Source organism: Electrona antarctica (genome assembly GCF_951216825.1).
Source record: "Electrona antarctica genome assembly, contig: scaffold_546, whole genome shotgun sequence".
NCBI classification, from domain to species: Eukaryota; Metazoa; Chordata; class Actinopteri; order Myctophiformes; family Myctophidae; genus Electrona; species Electrona antarctica.
Window position 1 is genome coordinate 15,456 of NW_027638175.1, and position 16,637 is coordinate 32,092.

General features: G+C 41.8%; 1 protein-coding gene across 1 annotated transcript in view; it reads right to left on the bottom strand.

Annotated features, from left to right (window-relative positions):
- Positions 1–328: 328 nt before the first annotated feature.
- Positions 329–16,637, bottom strand: part of LOC306918326 (PHD finger protein 14-like) — a gene marked incomplete at both ends in the record, with an annotated part of 22,385 nt that continues 6,076 nt past the window's right edge. Inside the window, 5 exons of the mRNA XM_079531213.1 lie at positions 329–765; positions 2,037–2,307; positions 3,747–3,896; positions 8,775–8,912; positions 9,880–9,991. Coding sequence (XP_079387339.1) covers positions 329–765; positions 2,037–2,307; positions 3,747–3,896; positions 8,775–8,912; positions 9,880–9,991 — 1,108 coding nt within the window. The remainder of the gene's footprint in view (positions 766–2,036; positions 2,308–3,746; positions 3,897–8,774; positions 8,913–9,879; positions 9,992–16,637) is intronic.

Consider the following 16,637-nt stretch of genomic DNA (forward strand, 5'->3'; position numbering starts at 1 on the left):
GGAGAGAGAGAGAGAGAGAGAGAGAGAGAGAGAGAGATAGGGAGATCGACAGAGAAAGAGGGAGGAGAGATGGGTGAAGCATAATTCCCACCATGTTGTAGTCTTTCATAAGCCCCGCCTTGTTGTAGTCTTGTATAGTAATGGCCACCTTGTTGTAGTCTTTTATAATAATGCTAACCTTGTTGTAGTCCACTATAATAAGCCCCACCTTGTTGTAGTCCATTATAATAAGCCCCACCTTGTTGTAGTCCATTATAATAAGCCCCACCTTGATGTAGTCCATTATAATAAGCCCCACCTTGTTTTAGTCCACTATAATAAGCCCCACCTTGTTGTAGTCCACAATAATAAGCCCCACCTTGTTGTAGTCAATTACACTAAGCCCTGCCTTGTTGTAGTCCACTATAATAAGCCCCACCTTGTTGTAGTCCACTATAATAAGCCCCACCTTGTTGTAGTCCATTACACTAAGCCCCACCTTGATGCAGTTCATTAAACTAAGACCCACCTTGTTGTAGTCCACTATAATAATCCCTGCCTTGTTGTAGTCCACTATAATAAGCCCCACCTTGTTGTAGTCCACTATAATAAGCCCCACCTTGGTGTAGTCCATTACACTAAGCCCCACCTTGTTGTAGTCCATTACACTAAGCCCCACCTTGTTGTAGTCCACGTGCAGGACGTCCTGCTGTCTCTCCAGCTGCTCCTTGAGGTTCTTCTGCTCTGTGATGTTGTCCTGGATCTGAATCATCCTCATGTTCCTTTCTGGAATCACAGATCTATAATCATCCTCATGTTCCTCTCTGGAATCACAGATCTACAATCATCCTCATGTTCCTCTCTGGAATCACATATCTACAATCATCATCATGTTCCTCTCTGGAATCACAGATCTATAATTATCCCCATGTTCCTCTCTGGAATCACAGATCTACAATCATCATCATGTTCCTCTCTTGAATCACAGATCTACAGTCATCATCATGTTCCTGTGAGCTTGTAGATCGGCTATTTTCAGCATGCAACAATGGTTCTTACCCAGGTAATAGTTAACTTAGTCTGCGGTCAGCGCTGACAGTCCTTACCCAGGTAGTAGTTAACTTAGTCTGCGGTCAGCGCTGACAGTCCTTACCCAGGTAGTAGTTAACGGTCAGCGCTGACAGTCCTTACCCAGGTAATAGTTAACTTAAGTCTGTGGTCAGCGCTGACAGTCCTTACCTAGGTAGTAGTTAACGGTCAGCGCTGACAGTCCTTACCCAGGTAGTAGTTAACTTAGTCTGCGGTCAGCGCTGACAGTCCTTACCCAGGTAGTAGTTAACGGTCAGCGCTGACAGTCCTTACCCAGGTAGTAGTTAACTTAACGTGGCCTTACACTGGCCGATTTTTTTCAATCTGAAATGTGATAGCACCACACACTACAGGATAATCGGAGCGGGGCAGAGCAAATATCAAACATTGTCATGTTGATCGGGCCGATCCCGATCGCGCTTTGAGCGGTCGGGCACCCCCTGAGCGTCAAAAATGCCCGATTATCGGCTAGTGTAAGGCCACCTTTAGTATGTGGTCAGAGCTGACAGTCCTTACCCAGATAATAGTTAACGTAGTCTGTGGTCAGCGCTGACAGTCCTTACCCAGGTAGTAGTTAACGAAGTCGGCGGTCAGCGCTGACAGTCCTTACCCAGGTAGTAGTTAACGAAGTCGGCGGTCAGCGCTGACAGTCCTTACCCAGGTAATAGTTAACTTAGTCTGTGGTCAGCGCTGACAGTCCTTACCTAGGTAGTAGTTAACTTAGTCTGCGGTCAGCGCTGACAGTCCTTACCCAGGTAGTAGTTAACTTAGTCTGTGGTCAGCGCTGACAGTCCTTACCCAGGTAGTAGTTAACGGTCAGCGCTGACAGTCCTTACCCAGGTAGTAGTTAACTTAGTCTGTGGTCAGCGCTGACAGTCCTTACCCAGGTAGTAGTTAACGGTCAGCGCTGACAGTCCTTACCCAGGTAGTAGTTAACTTAGTCTGTGGTCAGCGCTGACAGTCCTTACCCAGGTAGTAGTTAACGAAGTCGGCGGTCAGCGCTGGCTGCTTGTGCTTGCGTCGTCCGTCCATGCTGGCCGACGTGTCGGACGTGTCCACGGGGAAGATGTCCGTGCTGATGCCCATGAGCTCCGCCTTCCTCATCAGCTTGCGGATGGCCGAGGCGCTAGAGGTCAGGGGTCGCGGCAGCTTCTCGCGCGGCACCCACGCCTGAGGACGCGTGTTCCGCGACAGCTCCGCCTTGGTGCGGTACTGCTGGAGGCGGGTGGTGATACGGGCCTGGTGGGGGGGGGGGGGGGGATTCAAACAGTGTTTACTGCTGGAGGTGGGTGGTGATACGGGCCTGGTGGGGGGGGGGGGGGATTCAAACAGTGTTTACTGCTGGAGGTGGGTGGTGATACGGGCCTGGGGGGGGGGGGATTCAAACAGTGTTTACTGCTGGAGGTGGGTGGTGATACGGGCCTGGTGGGGGGGGGGGGGGGGATTCAAACAGTGTTTACTGCTGGAGGTGGGTGGTGATACGGGCCTGGTGGGGGGGGGGGGGGGGATTCAAACAGTGTTTACTGCTGGAGGTGGGTGGTGATACGGGCCTGGTGGGGGGATTCAAACAGTGTTTACTGTTGGAGGTGGGTGGTGATACGGGCCTGGTGGGGGGGGGGGGGGGGGGGGGGGGTACACACTAGTGTTGATTTTCTCAACTTTAACAGAGATTAAAACAGGGTGTATCTTGCATCCCAAAACGTAGTTTATAGTTCAGGGAGGCAATAAAACAACGACCTCTGCATCCACGGGATGTACTACTGTACTACTGTACTGTACTACTGTACTACTGTACTGTACTACTGTACTACTGTACTGTACTACTGTACTACTGTACTACTGTACTAGGCTTGTACAGTAAAAAATAATACACGTCAAAAGAAAATCGTGAGAAAAAAAGAATGTGGTAGTTTATTTTGCTAGCTTTAGTTATAATAATAATTTCTTCTTCCTTTTTCTACATGAATATAACCACATTATAACCATATAAAATGAAATGAGTTAAATGCTGCAATTTGTAAAAATGGCAAAATATGACTCCAAACGTTATGTCCCTGGGACTCATTTCTAAAAGACCATCCCTGCATCCTGGGACTCATTTCTAAAAGACCATCCCTGCATCCCTGGAATCATTTCTAAAAGACCATCCCTGCATCCTGGGACTCATTTCTAAAAGTCCATCCCTGCATCCTGGGACTCATTTCTAAAGTCCATCCCTGCATCCTGGGACTCATTTCTAAAGTCCATCCCTGCATCCAGGGACTCATTTCTAAAAGACCATCCCTGCATCCAGGGACTCATTTCTAAAAGACCATCCCTGCATCCAGGGACTCATTTCTAAAAGACCATCCCTGCATCCTGGGGTTTACATCACTGAATACTGATGTTTTAATAGGTTGTTGAAACTTGGTGCTGCTACTATCTTAAACAGGGTCTATCGAAAAGGTCAAACAACACAAAAGGTCATACTAACCTTGCTGACCTCTGGGGCTAGGGGTCAAAGGACATACTAGCCTTGCTGACCCCGGGGGATAGGGGTCAAAGGTCATACTAAGCTTGCTGACATCTGGGGCTAGGGATCAAAGGTCATACTAACCTTGCTGACCCCGGGGGATAGGGGTCAAAGGTCATACTAACCTTGCTGACCTCTGGGGCTAGGGGTCAAAGGTCGTACTTACCTTGCTGACCTCGGGGGCGAGCTGCTTCTCTCTCTCCTGCAGCGACACCTTGCAGTACGACTGCAGCGCCAGGAAATTCTTCCTCTTCCACTTCCTGTCGAAGCGGTCGGCGTGCTGCTTGCAGTACGCGAAGAACGGGTCCGCGATGTCCTGGAAGATACATAAAACACATGATTCAATGTCATGGAAGATACACAAAACACATGATGTAATGTCCTGGAAGATACACAAAACACATGATGTAATGTTCTGGAAGATACACAAAACACATGATGTAATGTCCTGGAAGATACATAAAACACATGATGTAATGTCCTGGAAGATACATAAAACACATGATGTAATGTCCTGGAAGATACATAAAACACATGATGTAATGTCCTGGAAGATACATAAAACATGATGTAATGTCCTGGAAGATACATAAAACATGATGTAATGTCCTGGAAGATACACAAAACACATGATGTAATGTCCTGGAAGATACATAAAACACGTGATGTAATGTCCTGGAAGATACATAAAACACATGATGTAATGTCCTGGAAGATACATAAAACATGATGTAATGTCCTGGAAGATACATAAAACATGATGTAATGTCCTGGAAGATACATAAAACACATGATGTAATGTCCTGGAAGATACATAAAACACATGATGTAATGTCCTGGAAGATACATAAAACATGATGTAATGTCCTGGAAGATACATAAAACATGATGCAATGTCCTGGAAGATACATAAAACATGATGTAATGTCCTGGAAGATACATAAAACATGATGCAATGTCCTGGAAGATACATAAAACATGATGTAAGGGGACTCCTGAACTACAGCATGCTGTGCGATGACTGTTCCTTCGTCAGATTCCGTCAAACATGCTTCAATTTTTTATTATTTTGTTTTGTTTTTAAGGACACATTTGCTTAATCCTCTGATCATGTTGAGAGCTTCCGTTACATTCACTAAGGGAACATTTTTAACAGAGCTTTTTGTCCCCCTTGTAACAGTTTGTATGTCTGCCCGATTAGTGTACTTAAATAAATGTTATTCCCTCTTATCTCAGTTATTCCAGTCCAGTTATTCCAGTCCAGTTATTCCAGTCCAGTTAGTCCATTCAAGTTATTCCAGTCCAGTTATTCCAGTCAGTTATTCCAGTCCAGTTATTCCAGTCCAGTTATTCCAGTCAGTTATTCCAGTCTGTTATTCCAGTCCAGTCCAGTTATTCCAGTCCAGTTATTCCAGTCTCTTATTCCAGTCCAGTCCAGTTACTCCAGTCCAGTTATTCCAGTCTGTTATTCCAGTCCAGTCCAGTTATTCCAGTCTCTAATTCTAGTCCAGTCCAGTTATTCCAGTCTGTTATTCTATTCCAGTACAGTTATTCCAGTCCAGTCCAGTGATTCCAGTCCAGTTATTTCAGTCTCTTATTCCAGTCCAGTCCAGGTATTCCAGTCGAGGTATTCCAGTCCAGTCCAGTTATTCCAGTCCAGCTCTCATCCCGTCAGGCAGAACAACAGAAACAGAAGCACGTTTCCATCGTCTGCTTCTAGGAACTCATTTCAAACCTTAAGCCACTGAACCCGGGGAAGCTTCTGTGGTATTTTACATCTCTGTTGTCGGGAAGAAACCACTCAACTCCATTTAAAACAAAGCAATACCGCCTCATCAAAGTTGGTGTATATACAGTATTGTCAATTACTTGTGAAATGAGCAGAACTCCAGCTTGTAGATCTGCTAATTTTTCCCCCTATGTTTTGAGGGGTGCTAGCCCCTCCTATATACAGCTATAGTGTAGATTCTTGTCCTAACACAAACATTACAGCAAATTGGCTGTTTTGTCCTACACAAAGATTAAAGTACCAGTTGTGACGTTCCCCAGCCTCTCGGGTCCTAATGACTTAACCCGTTCTGGGCGGGAACCCCTTTTGGTGTTTTAAGCGATTATGTTATACTTTTAGCTGTTGAAAAATAGCAGATCTAACAAGCTCGTAGCGCGGCACCGAGTGCAGTGCTACGAGCTTGTAGATCTGCTATTCTTTTTGAAAAATCATGGAAATGTGGCGCAAATCTTCGAATATATGTTCTTTCAGAGCAGAACGTTTTTAACTGAAATCGTTGTTTCTGGGGGGGGGGGGGGGGGGGCAATTTCATACATTTTTTTCCATAAATGTTTGAGAACCACTGACATAGAAACATGTTTTTTTCTCCAGAGAACTGTCATCATTTAGAAGTCCTCTCAGGTCCTAATGTCTTAAGGGTGTGTGGGTGAGGATGCTATCTCTGCGTTCAACCTGTTGAAGGCCTCCTCTTCGCCACAGCTCACTGGATTAAGTGGCTTTGCGGCAGTGAGAGGCAGACAGCCACTTTCCCCCGGCCAGGCTAAGGCGCCGCTATGCTGCTATCGCTGAGGAGGAAGCCATGCGAGGTGCATGCCTGATGCTCTGTCTGTCTGTCTGTCTGTCTGCCTGTCTGCCTGTCTGCCTGTCTGCCTGCCTGCCTGTCTGCCTGTCTGTCTGTCTGCCTGTCTGCCTGTCTGCCTGTCTGCCTGTCTGCCTGTCTGTCTGTCTGCCTGCCTGTCTGTCTGCCTGTCTGCCTGTCTATCTTCTGTTCTCATGAATATAAGGTTTGGTTAAAGTGAACACCTGCCGTTTAGAACAGAGATGGTCAACCTTTTTTAGTTCTGTCAAGGACCCCTATAGTTAAGGACGATCGTAATTTCTTTCACCCAGAGGATACACATCCTTATGTTGAGAACCAGTGGCTTATATTTTTTTTTAAAAAACGATTTTATATTAACATGTTATCTAATGAAGCGCAGACACATAATTTAGTCGACTGAAATTTATATAATCCCATAAAACGCTCGACTGAATTAAAAGGCACCAAAACAAATCAATGCTTAACCCATTCTGGGCGGGAACCTCTTTTGGTGTTAGCATTATGTTATGCTTTAGCTATTGAAAAATAGCAGATCTACAAGCTGTAGGTCTGCTATTTTTGAAAAATCGAAGAACCACTGACATAGAAACATAGCTTTTTCAGAAAACTGTCAGGATGTAGAAGACATTTTTAGAATCTGATCTCAGGTCAAAATGGGTTAAATTACTTGAAACATCAATGCAGTCTAACAGCTTATTTGTGAAGAACAGATGAAAGTGAAACAAAAAAACGTCTATTTATTTATTTTTAAAATCTGTTAATCAATGTCTTATTTAAGGAAACACATAAATTAAATAAGTTGCCGTGTATTTCTGCGCCGTCTATAATTGCATAACTATAATCAATTATATGTGATTATCAAGTGCAGATAGGGCTTAACGAGGTAGCTCGTTAAAAAACACCAAGCACGTACAATTAACCCATTGAGACCTGAGGACGATTCTACAAATGCCTTCTAAATCAGTTTTAAGACCGTTTTCTGAAAGACCTCATGTTTCCATGTCAGTGGTGCTCAACCTTTTTCATGTCAAGGACCCCCAGAAGTATCTGTATTTGGCCGCAGACCCCTATCTGAAAATATGTTGTTCCAGGGAACCCCCCCCCCCTCCCCAGAAGCAAAGACTTGAGTTAGAAACGCTCGCTCTGAAAGAAGCAAACGATCTACAAGCGTGTATGCTCGTACGCTATGAGCTTGTAGATCTGCCATTTTTCAACAGCTAAAGTATAACATAATGCTGAAAACACCAAAAAGGGTTCCCGTCCAGAATGGGTTAAAAATAACTGCTGACTGAATCTTCATGGTGCCGACATTTCCAAAATGTTTGAAAACGCTGCGTAATTTCTCTATGGAGAATAACATGGGCTCATCTTAAAATCGCCTCATATAAGCGTTGTGGTCCAAAAATAAACAAGCTGTCTCTGCGTTATTGTCAGGGAGGTGTCTCTGTATCGTTATATTGTCAGGGAGGTGTCTCTGTATCGTTATATTGTCAAGGAGGTGTCTCTGTATCGTTATATTGTCAGGGAGGTGTCTCTGCATCGTTATATTGTCAAGGAGGTGTCTCTGTATCGTTATATTGTCAGGGAGGTGTCTCTGTATCGTTATATTGTCAAGGAGGTGTCTCTGTATCGTTATATTGTCAGGGAGGTGTCTCTGTGTCGTTATATTGTCAGGGAGGTGTCTCTGTGTCGTTATATTGTCAAGGAGGTGTCTCTGTATCGTTATATTGTCAGGGAGGTGTCTCTGTATCGTTATATTGTCAGGGAGGTGTCTCTGTGTTGTTATATTGTCAGGGAGGTGTCTCTGTATCATTATATTGTCAAGGAGGTGTCTCTGTATCGTTATATTGTCAAGGAGGTGTCTCTGTATCGTTATATTGTCAGGGAGGTGTCTCTGTGTCGTTATATTGTCAGGGAGGTGTCTGTGTCGTTATATTGTCAAGGAGGTGTCTCTGTGTCGTTATATTGTCAGGGAGGTGTCTGTGTCGTTATAGTGTCAGGGAGGTGTCTCTGTATCGTTATATTGTCAGGGAGGTGTCTCTGTATCGTTATATTGTCAGGGAGGTGTCTCTGTATCGTTATATTGTCAGGGAGGTGTCTCTGTATCGTTATATTGTCAGGGAGGTGTCTCTGTGTCGTCATATTGTCAGGGAGGTGTCTCTGTATCATTATATTGTCAGGGAGGTGTCTCTGTGTCGTTATATTGACGGAGAGGTGTCTCTGTGTCGTTATATTGTCAGGGAGGTGTCTCTGTGTCGTTATATTGTCAGGAAGGTGTCTCTGTATCGTTATATTGTCAGGGAGGTGTCTCTGTATCATTTATGACAGTCAGTCACTCATATATGATACAGTCTGTTTCTAGCAAAAATTTAACTAATTCAGTAGCATTAACAATAGCGTTTTCTCTCAGTCAGTTGATTCTTCATATCCATATGAGTGAAGCGGCCGGGATGACATTAACACAGTTCTTATATGAGGCGATCTAAAATCCCCCTGTGGGGATTACAATGCAAATAGCATCGCGCGCACACCTCACACACACACGCGCACACACACGCGGGTCCCCCCCCCCCCCCTCCCCTCACCTCCTCTGCGGCGGCCTCAGACAGTAGCCCCTCCCTCTGGGCACACGTGACGTGGAAGTAGGATCGACACATGCCGGCGTCGCAGCTGATGCACACGCCGGTGCGCGCAAAGCGAGCGTCCTCACAGAAACTACACTCCTGTTGGGGGGAGGGGGGGGACGGGGACACACGTTAACAACATGTTAACACAGAAACTACACTCCTGTTGGGGGGAGGGGGGATGGGGACACACGTTAACAACATGTTAACACAGAAACTACACTCCTGTTGGGGGGAGGGGGGGACACGTTAACAACATGTTAACACAGAAACTACACTCCTGTTGGGGGGGAGGGGGGGACGGGGACACACGTTAACAACATGTTAACACAGAAACTACACTCCTGGAGAGAAAGAGAGCACGTTAAACGCTGATGGTGTTTTAACCCATTCTGGGCGGGAACCCCTTTTGGTGTTTTAAAGCATTATGTTATGCTTTAGCTGTTGAAAAAATAGCAGATCTACAAGTTGTAGGTCTGCTATTTTTGAAAATTTGTGAAGATGTGCCTCAAATCTTTGAATATATATTCTTTCAGAGTTTCAGTTTTTAACTTTAATCTTTGCTTCTGGGGGGTCCCGCCCTGGAACAACATATTTTCAGATGGGGGTCCTTGACATGAAATATTGAGAACCACTGATATAGAAACATGAGGTTTTTCAGCAAAAAATACATTTTAAAAAGACATTTTTTTAAATTTCGACGTCAGGCCTAAATGTGTGGACCTCCATAAAGCGTGGGTGTGTCGATGTGCAAAGCGTGGGACTATTTATTTTCATCATAAGGAGGTAGAATTACGACGCTAACGGTAACTAACGTGGAAATAAAAAAAACGTTTGCTCTGAAAGAATAAATATTCAAAGATTTGTGCCGCATTTTTACGATTTCTCAAAAAATAGCAGACCTACAAGCTCGTAGCGCGCCACTCGGTGGAGCGCTACGAGCTTGTAGGTCTGCTATTTCTCAATAGCTAAAGCATAACAATGCTTTAAAAAACACTAAAAGGGGTTCCCGCCCAGAACGGGTTAAAGCACGGAATGTGTTAACAGGTCAAAGGTCAGAGGTTACCTTGGCTCCGTACTTGCTGTAGTTCATCTCCGTCAGCGTCACCGGCCGTAGTTTGTCGATGTCTCCGAACGCCACGCCGGGAACGTAGAGCGCACACACCACGTGCACCCACCTGGAGACACACACACACACACACACACACACACACACACACACACACACACACACACAGTTAGCCCCAACATACACACACACACACACACACACGCACACACACAGTTAGCCCCAACACACACACACACACACACACACACACACACACACAGTTAGCCCCAACACACACACACACCACGTGCACCCACACAGAGACAAAGGTTTCTGAACTGTCCACAGCCCTCCTATGAGACACAGACTGGTTTCTGAACTGCCCACAGCCCTCCTTTGAGACACAGACTGGTTTCTGAACTGCCCACAGCCCTCCTATGAGACACAGACTGGTTTCTGAACTGCCCACAGCCCTCCTATGAGACACAGACTGGTTTCTGAACTGCCCACAGCCCTCCTATGAGACACAAGACTGGTTTCTGAACTGCCCACAGCCCTCCTATGAGACAGACTGGTTTCTGAACTGCCCACAGCCCTCCTATGAGACACAAGACTGGTTTCCGAACTGCCCACAGCCCTCCTATGAGACACAGACTGGTTTCTGAACTGCCCACAGCCCTCCTATGAGACACAGACTGGTTTCTGAACTGCCCACAGCCCTCATATGAGACACAGACTGGTTTCTGAACCGCCCACAGCCCTCCTATGAGACACAGACTGTTTTTTATGATTTTTTATGATTTTTATTAGGGCCGGGAATTTAACGCGTTAATTGAGATTAATTAACTACAGAAAAATTAACGCGTTAAAAAAATTAACGCATTTTAATCGCACTATTTTTTTTCACCGCGGAACGTCGTCACTGGACAGTGTTCAGACGGACCGGCGCACCACCCAGTGCACTGAGTGAAGTGTCCGACCACCACCCAGTGCACTGAGTGAAGTGTCCGACCACCACCCAGTGCACTGAGTGAAGTGTCCGACCACCAGACAGTTCACCACAGACTGGGGGAAGCCGCTGGGATCACTTTGCTTGTCCCCGTGGATTGGAAATAGGATTTAAAAAGCTATCCGATGATAGCGTGGATTACAGCACAGTTGTGTGCAATTATTCAATAAAGAATTTGCATATCGCCTCCAGTATCGGCTCGATGCGAAACATGTTGCACCGAGCCTAGCCTGGAAGCTAACGTCAACAACAGTAGCTCTGGTCCTTAGCGTAGTCAGGACTCAGGAGGAGTTCACCGAGCCTAGCCTGGAAGCTAACGTCAACAACAGTAGCTCTGGTCCATAGCGTAGTTAGGACTCAGGAGGAGTTCACCGAGCCTAGCCTGGAAGCTAACGTCAACAACAGTAGCTCTGGTCCATAGCGTAGTCAGGACTCAGGAGGAGTTCACCGAGCCTAGCCTGGAAGCTAACGTCAACAACAGTAGCTCTGGTCCATAGCGTAGTCAGGACTCAGGAGGAGTTCTATGGTACTTAATTTGATCCTTTCCCCTCACACCCACGGAAGTGCAGGCTGTGCAGCCCTTCGTTTTTAGCACAAAAAAAGATGTGAAAGCCTACTTTCCTCCTTCTAACACTATGGATCAGCGCAAACGTTATTCCAAATACCAGTAGCAATTCAAGGACCCGACCAGATGACATGGTTTCTAACTAAACGGTTATGGCCAAATACAATGTAAAATCTGTTATGGCTGTTAGGCTACTGTATGTCCACGGAAGAAACACAGAGGTGCTTTCTTATGGTCATGTCACATATTTGCTGCACCAATATTTGAGATATTATTATTACCCCTATTATTACTACAAAAACAATGTTTTATTGCTTAAACTTATGTATTCACTATTCATTGATTCACTAGTATACCAAAATCCATTTGAAAAAATAGCTTTCTCAATGTTCTCGGGTCAAATAATGATATGCGATTAAAATGCGATTAATCGAGATTAATTAACTACAAAGCCTCTGATTAATTAGATTAAATTTTTTAATCGAGTCTTAGCTCTAATTAATGTCTTATTCCAGCCGTAGGTTGCTTATTACAGCCAGATGTTGCTTATTGTATTTCTGTGTTACTTATTCCATCTGTAGGTTGCTTATTACAGCCGTCGGTTGCTTATTACAGCCGTCGGTTGCTTGCTTGTTTTTTTATATGATTTTTTATATGATTTTTTGTGATTGTTTTATTATTTGTTTTAAGATTTTATTATGATTTTTATATGATTTTTATGTGACTTATGATTTTTATTTGATTTCTTATGATTGTATGAATGATTATGTTTTTTTATTATCTTTTTCATCATAAAAAATCATAAAAATATGTTTATGATTGTTTTTAAATTATGTTATATGATGTTTTATATGATTTTGTTATGTTTTTTTATGATTTTGTATGTCTTATTCCAGCCATAGGTTGCTTATTCCAGCCGCCGGTTGCTTATTCCAGCCGCCGGTTGCTTATTCCAGCCGTCGGTTGCTTATTCCAGCCGTAGGTTGCTTATTACAGCCGTAGGTTGCTTATTCCAGCCGTAGGTTGCTTATTACAGCCGTCGGTTGCTTATTACAGCCCTGGGTTGCTTATTACAGCCCTGGGTTGCTTATTACAGCCGTAGGTTGCTTATTACAGCCGTGGGTTGCTTATTACAGCCCTGGGTTGCTTATTACAGCCATGGTTGCTTGTTACAGCCGTGGGTTGCTTATTACAGCCTTGAGTTGCTTATTACAGCCGTAGCTTTATATGATTATTTATGATTTTGTATGATTTTATGATTTATTTATGATTTTTTATGATTTTTGTATGGTTTTTTATGATTCTTTATGATTTGTATATATGTCTTATTCCAGCCATAGGTTGCTTATTCCAGCCTTGGGTTGCTTATTACAGCCATAGGTTGCTTATTACAGCCGTGGGTTTATATGGTTTTTTATATGTCTTATTCCAACAATAGGTTGCTTATTCCAGCCGTAGGTTGCTTATTACAGCCAGATGTTGCTTATTGTATCCCTGTGTTACTTATTCCATCCGTAGGTTGCTTATTACAGCCGTGGGTTGCTTATTACAGCCTTGAGTTGCTTATTACAGCCGTAGCTTTATATGATTATTTATGAATTTGTATGATTATGATTTATGATTTTTTTTATATAATTTTGTATGTTTTTTTATATTTTTATACGATTTATGATTTTGTATGATTTTTTATATGAAAATAATATAAGCAACCTACGGATGGAATAAGTAACACAGGGATACAATAAGCAACCTATGGTTGGAATAAAATGTAAAATCATAAAAAAACAAAAACAAACAAATATTTTTATGATTGTTTTAATATGATTTGTAGGCCCTATATGATGTGTTATATGATTTTTTTATGATTTTTGTATATGTTTTTTTATGATTTTGTATGTCTTATTCCAACCATAGGTTGCTTATTCCAGCCATAGGTTGCTTATTCCAGCCTTGGGTTGCTTATTACAGCCAGATGTTGCTTATTGTATCCCTGTGTTACTTATTACAGCCCTGGGTTGCTTATTACAACCGTGGGTTGCTTATTACAGCCCTGGGTTGATTATTACAGCCGTAGGTTGCTTATTACATCCGTAGCTTTATATGATTATTTATGATTTTGTATGATTTTGTATGATTTTATATGATTTTTATATTATTTTTATATGATTTTTTATGATTTTGTTTTATGTTTTTTATATGATTTTTTTTAAATTTGTATATGCTTTATGATTTTTTATGATTTTTATATGATTTTATATGATTTTGTATATGATGTTGTATATGATTTGTTATGATTTTGTGACTTTTTTATGTTTTGTATATGATTTGTTATATGATTATGTTTTTATGATTTATTTTTATAGTTTTTATGATTCATGATTTATTATAATTTTTTGATTTCTATGATTTTTTATGATTTGTATATGATTTTGTATATGAAAATAATATAATCAACCTACGGATGGAATAAGTAACACAGGGATACAATAAGCAACATCTGGCTGTAATAACCTATGGTTGGAATAACCTATGGTTTGAATAAGACATAAAAAAAAATTAATTTAATTTTTTAATATGATTTGTATATGATGTGTTATATGATTTTTTATGATTTGTTTTATATGATTTTCTTATGTTTTATAAAAATCATATAAAGCCGTAGCTTTATATGATTCTTTATGATTTTATATGATTTTTATATGATTTTTTATTTTTGTTTTATGATTTTTGAGTGGTGCAAACCACTCCAACGACTGGCTTTGTACCCGTGTACACGTGTTCGTACCAATAAATCGAGCACGGTTGCTATGGTTAGCAACCAAAAAAATGAGCATGGTTGCTATGGTTAGTATGTGACGTCACTGATAACACAGTGCACCACTCAGTTCACACGGGTGTGATTTTTATATGATTTATGATTTTTATATGATTTTTTATATTTTGTATATGCTTTTTTATGCATTTATATGATTTTTATATGATTTTATGATTTTTATATGATATGACTAATGTTTTTTTATGTTTTTTATACGATTTGTTATATGATTTTTGAGTGGTGTAAACCACTCCTACGACTGGCTTTGTTAGTTTATGTGTCTGTCTGTCTGTTCGTACCAAAAAATGAGCATGGTTGCTACGGTCACCCAGTTCACCCGGGTGTGATTTCATTACGTCAGACATTACGTCAGATCAGAGCTGATCAGGCTATATAAGACCTTACACCACTCAGTTCACACGGGTGTGATTTTTATGATTTTTTATAGTTTTTATGATTTATGATTTTTTTATGATTTTTTTTTTAATGATTTTTTATGATTTTTTATATGAAAAAAATGTAAGCAACCTACGGATGGAATAAGTAACACAGGAATACAATAAGCAACATCTGGCTGTAATAAGCAACATATGGTTGGAATAAGACACAAAAAATCATATAAATATTTATATGATTTTTTGTATATGATTTGTATATGATGTGTTATTGATTTTTTTATGATTTTGTATATGTTTTTTATGTTTTTTTTATGATTTTGAATGTCTTATTCCAACCATAGGTTGTTTATTCCAGCCGTAGGTTGCTTATTACAGCCGTGGGTTGCTTATTACAGCCGCCGGTTGCTTATTACAGCCGTAGGTTGCTTATTACAGCCGTGGGTTGCTTATTACAGCCTTGGGTTGCTTATTACAGCCGTAGCTTTATATGATTCTTTATGATTTTATGATTTTTATATGATTTTATATGATTTTTATATGATTTTTTATGATTTATGATTATTTTTATGATTTGTTATGATTTTTATGATTTGTTATGATTTGTTTAAATATGTTGTATATGATTTATGATTTTGTATATGATTTGTATATGATGAATAAAAAAAATCATATAAAATCATAACAAAATCATAAAATCATAAAAATATTTTATAATTTTTTTTTTAATATGGTTTTTATATGATGTTTTATATGTTTTTTTTATTCCAACCATAGGTTTTATGATGTTGCTTATTGTATCCCTGTGTTACTTATTCCATCCGTAGGTTGCTTATTACAGCCTTGGGAGGTTTATAGGAGGGGCTCGCGGCCCTTAAAAATGGTGGAATTCTATCGTGAACATATAGTGAACATATAGTGAGGACCAATTATATGAAGGTAGGTTGAAAAGTGGTGAAGTTGTCCTTTAACTGTAGTCAATAAACTCCAGACAATGAAAGGAGATCGGCGTGTGTGTGTGTGTGTGTGTGTGTGTGTAAATTGCTTGCAGTCGTGGAGAAAGGCCCAAAGCTCCAGCACTGGTTGATCTGTATGGATTTTTTAACCCTCTCTCCCCTCCCCCCCCTGACTGTGTTGAAGGGGTGGGGGGGGGCTAGAGTTCAGCGTTGTGACACAATTTCAAATGCGCGAAGGACTTTAGCCCATTTTGACCCGAGACGTTTTTGAGTGAGACAGTTTTCTGAAAAACCCTCGTGTTTCTGTATCAGTGGTTCTCAAACATTTTCATGTGAAGGACCCTCAGAATTATATGTATTTGGCCGCCGACCCCCATCTGAAAATATGTAGTTCCAGGGACCCCTCCCCCCCACTCCCCCAGAAGCAAAGATCTGAAAGAATACATATTCATAAGATGTGCGCCACATTTTCAAGACTTTTAAAAAAACAGCAGACCTACAAGCTCGTAGCGCGGCACCGAGTGCCGCGCTACGAGCTTGTAGATCTGCTATCTTTCAACAGCTAAGAGTATAACATAATGCTTTTAAAACGTTGCTCCCGCCCAGAAGGGGTTATGGAGGAAGAATCCCACGAAGCCCAATATAGAGATATCCATCTGCAGCCGAGCGGCGCTGCAGCCTCCACACTTTAACCCCTTCAGGACCCAAACCCCTTTTGGTGTTTTAAAGCATTATGTCATGCTTTAGCTTTTGAAAAATAGCAGATCTACAAGCTCGTAGCGTGGCACCGAGTGGCAAGCTATGAGCTTGTAGGTCTGCTATTTTTGAAAAGTCGTGAAAATGTGGTGCAAATCATTGAATATATATTCTTTCAGAGCGAACGTTTTTAACTAAAATATTGGCTTCTGGGGGGGGGGGGGGGTCCCTGGAACTACATATTTTGAGATGGGGGTCCGTGGCCCATTAGAGATAATTCTGGGGGTCCTTGACATGAAAAAGGGTGAGCACCCACTGACAGAAACATGGGTTTTTC